This window comes from Elephantulus edwardii, unplaced genomic scaffold, assembly GCF_000299155.1.
Source record: "Elephantulus edwardii isolate Elephantulus edwardi_28Jun2011 unplaced genomic scaffold, EleEdw1.0 scaffold00008, whole genome shotgun sequence".
Classification (NCBI taxonomy): Eukaryota; Metazoa; Chordata; class Mammalia; order Macroscelidea; family Macroscelididae; genus Elephantulus; species Elephantulus edwardii.
Window position 1 is genome coordinate 19,531,842 of NW_006399758.1, and position 3,465 is coordinate 19,535,306.

Consider the following 3,465-nt stretch of genomic DNA (forward strand, 5'->3'; position numbering starts at 1 on the left):
ATATTTTATTAATTTTCATAAACATTTACAGAGATTTTGGGCTTCCACTCATTCATTGTTGCACTATTCTCTCTACCCTCCTCCCAGTTTGTTCCTGTCCAAATGCCACAGTGCTTGTCAAAGCCAGTGTAGAATAGAAATTAACATTGCTGGGCCGTGGACCATCTTTCCCATGATTAGTGTATATAAGTCCATTGAAAACCTAAAAGTAATAACAAAACACTGACCCATTCATTAAGAACCACTGTGTACTTATTCCTCACTTATCAACTCCACATTTATTATGCTAATTCTAAAAAGTCTACTATCTGATTATTTTGTGCATTTATGTCCGGCAGTAACAAATGCATGTACAAGGCAAAAATAACATTAGTTGTGATAATTTATGTTTCAGTTTAGCTGGGTCATTATTTTTAGTGTTTAGGCAATGATGTAGTTAGTCATCCTCAATTTTATTCTTTGATATGGCCAGCCCACATTTTTTACATTTTTGCATTACAGCCTGGTCTTTTGAGCCACACCACGTTGACAGGTGAAAATGGGATGATACATTTACGTAAAGTTGGCCTTCTCCTGACTTATGTCTGTTTTCAAAATATGGGGCGTTGATTCTACATTGATCACAATAATATACCTCCTCAATTGTACTACCCTCAAACTCATGATGTAGGCCAATCTAGGTGAAAAATAAAATTCCAAGTTGAACTAATTCTTCATCTAGAAGTCACAGCTTCTCTACTTTGAATATCCTTCTAAAGAGGAATACTTTACGTGCATACTGATACCATAATAAGTAAAAAAAGGAGCATGCCAAATACGTAGACCAAGTTTTCTTAGGAAAATTTTAAATTCAACAGCCCTCAGAATATTCAGAATATCATTTAATTGGAAGAACAAATCCTAAAACCCTGCCTTCATTGCATCCCAAGCTTTGCAGGGTAAGAAAAGTTTGGAAATGACTCTACTGAATATTAGCCAGACATTGGATTTTTTAAATTATAGACCCAAGGTTTTTGTATATGTTTCATTTACTCCAGGATAGAACAAAAGACTACTTTGACCAAAACCTTTGCCAAAAACAGTATTGCTTTTTCTAGTTTTAAGTATTAAACAGGCATATAAAGTTGTATCAGTTTTTGGTAATTGGTATAATATAAAAGAGATTAATATATCTTCCACTTATTTTCTCTAATAGAAGGATCAGACAGGTATTATCCTGGTCGAGAAGAAGAAACAAATGAAATTGAACGTCAGCAGTCACAAATCCATGACACCCATGTGCGAACACGAGCGGATGATAGTAACAGGAATGAAGTCAGAAGCACGCAGCAAATGTGTAAGACCCCTGCTTTTCATTAACATGATTTGTTTATAAATAACTTTAAAGCTTTGAGAGCATGTCCATCTATAGTTTGTTATTACCTTGAATGTTTTTAGAATGAACAAGGGATAGTATAAGACTTAAAGAAAATGAAGCATTACACTTTTGTTTTCCAACAGTAAAACAACTCCTTCCTTACATGAATGTCCCACTTTAAGTAGACTGGCTGAAGGGCAGGGCAGGGTTCAGAGCTGTTGTACATAGAGTTGCTATGAGTCACAGACAACCCGACAGCACATGGCAACAACAACATTTTTTCCCAAAACTGAAATCCGGATTGAAGTGTGCTAGTCCTTAATTCACTGGAGGATCAGCAATGAGCTGTCTCCAACTTGATAGCAATGTGTTTGAAGAGCTCTGGTCACATAGTCCATAGAGATTTGCTCTGGTGACCCAATGGCAGTACTTCTCTGGTGGTTCAGTTTCACATGCAATGTCCTTTCCTTACATAACCTGCTGGAGCAATAGCAGGGGTTTATCTACATACATGTTTTCGAAAGAAACTTTTTTAAACTGTTGTATGTACTGTGCTAATCATTCAGAACACTAGCGATAAAATCATGATAAAAATACACCACAGCTCTTCATAGGTGTGATATGCATGATTTAAAGTAAAAATGGAGATAGGTATGATGAAGAAGCTGTTTATATAGAACTGTGGTACAATGGAAAATATTTGGTAACTGCTCTTCTAAATTTTTTTCAAAATATTTCAGTATTATAGTTAGCACTACCCCTTTTCTCCCAAAGCTAGAAGTCAAATCTCTTAAGTTTTTCTTTAAGTATTTTAAAAAGTTTTGGAAATAAAATTGTCTCCACTTAGGATTCTGTAAAAAAATCATAGTTTATGATAGAAGAATCACATCCAAAGTTTTAGCTATTTTAGTATTTTCTTAAATAACAGTCTTTTCTTTTCAATAGTTTTTAATTGTAAATTAATTCAATAGGTTACAGAAATTTACCAACTATTTAATAATGCAATATAGGTATGCTTGAACTACAAAAATCCTTCATTGTACTTGTCTTGGATTCATACATGTTTAAATGGCTGTATTTTTATTCAACTTCTGTATAAAAATGATGTTTGTGTTCATACACCTGTTATATTCCTATAAAAGTAGTTTTGCTTTCACAAAACATTTGGTGGGGTGGTTTTTCTTGTTATGTGCCATCAAGGCCACTATGACTCACAGTGACCCTGTGAACAATAGCATGGAATCTTGTCCTGTCCTGTGCCATCCTCACTCACCCATGCTTGAGTTCATTGTCACAGTTACTTACTATGTCAACCCATCTTGTAGAGGGTCTTCCTCTCTTTATCTTTCTCAGCAAGATGTCTTTTTCTGAGGACTGGCCTCTGCTGCCAAATTGCTTAGAGTTGGTGAAGTAAATTATAGTCTTTTACATGTGATCAATGAAAATGTAAATAATTTCTCATAACTAAATTATGAGAACCAAACAGAACAGGAAGCAAAAGTAAAATAAGAACATAAACCTCTAGAGTAAAGGCTATTTTCTGCTTCTAATTCAGACTCAATTGTCTACTGCATCATGTTACTTTCAATGATTATAGGATTACTTAGAGTAAAGCATTTATGCAGCAATTAGTATAAAAATTATTTTTCTCCTTTTAGCCCAAATTGTTTCTTGTGAAGTGAGATTAAGAGACCAATGCAAAGGAACAACATGCAATAGGTAATGTTGTTTATTATTATTATTATTATTATTATTATTAAAATTAACTGATAAAAAATGAAAATTTGTTTTTAACTGAAATTCAGAAAACTAATTGTTTTCCCCATTATATTTTAGATATGAATGCCCTGCTGGTTGTTTGGATAGTACAGCTAAAGTAATTGGCAGTGTACATTATGAAATGGTAAGCATCATAAATACTATCACTTCTTGATATTGCTCTTCTGTATAATATTATATTGATAGTACTAAAACTATAAAATAATATTATGTGAAACCAAGATGCTTCTTTTTTTTAATTTTTTTTCTATAATTGTATTTTATTAATTTTCATAAACATTTACAGAGATTTTGGGTTTCCATTCATTCCTTGTTGCACTATTCTCTCT

At 33.2% G+C, this 3,465-nt stretch overlaps 1 protein-coding gene across 2 annotated transcripts in view; it reads left to right on the forward strand.

Moving 5' to 3' along the window:
• Nucleotides 1-3,465, forward strand: part of CRISPLD1 (cysteine-rich secretory protein LCCL domain containing 1) — a 53,930-nt gene that overhangs the window by 31,272 nt on the left and 19,193 nt on the right. For both annotated transcript variants that reach the window (XM_006880477.1, XM_006880478.1), the window contains 3 exons: nt 1,196-1,336; nt 3,016-3,076; nt 3,194-3,260. In XM_006880477.1, coding sequence (XP_006880539.1) covers nt 1,196-1,336; nt 3,016-3,076; nt 3,194-3,260 — 269 coding nt within the window. The remainder of the gene's footprint in view (nt 1-1,195; nt 1,337-3,015; nt 3,077-3,193; nt 3,261-3,465) is intronic.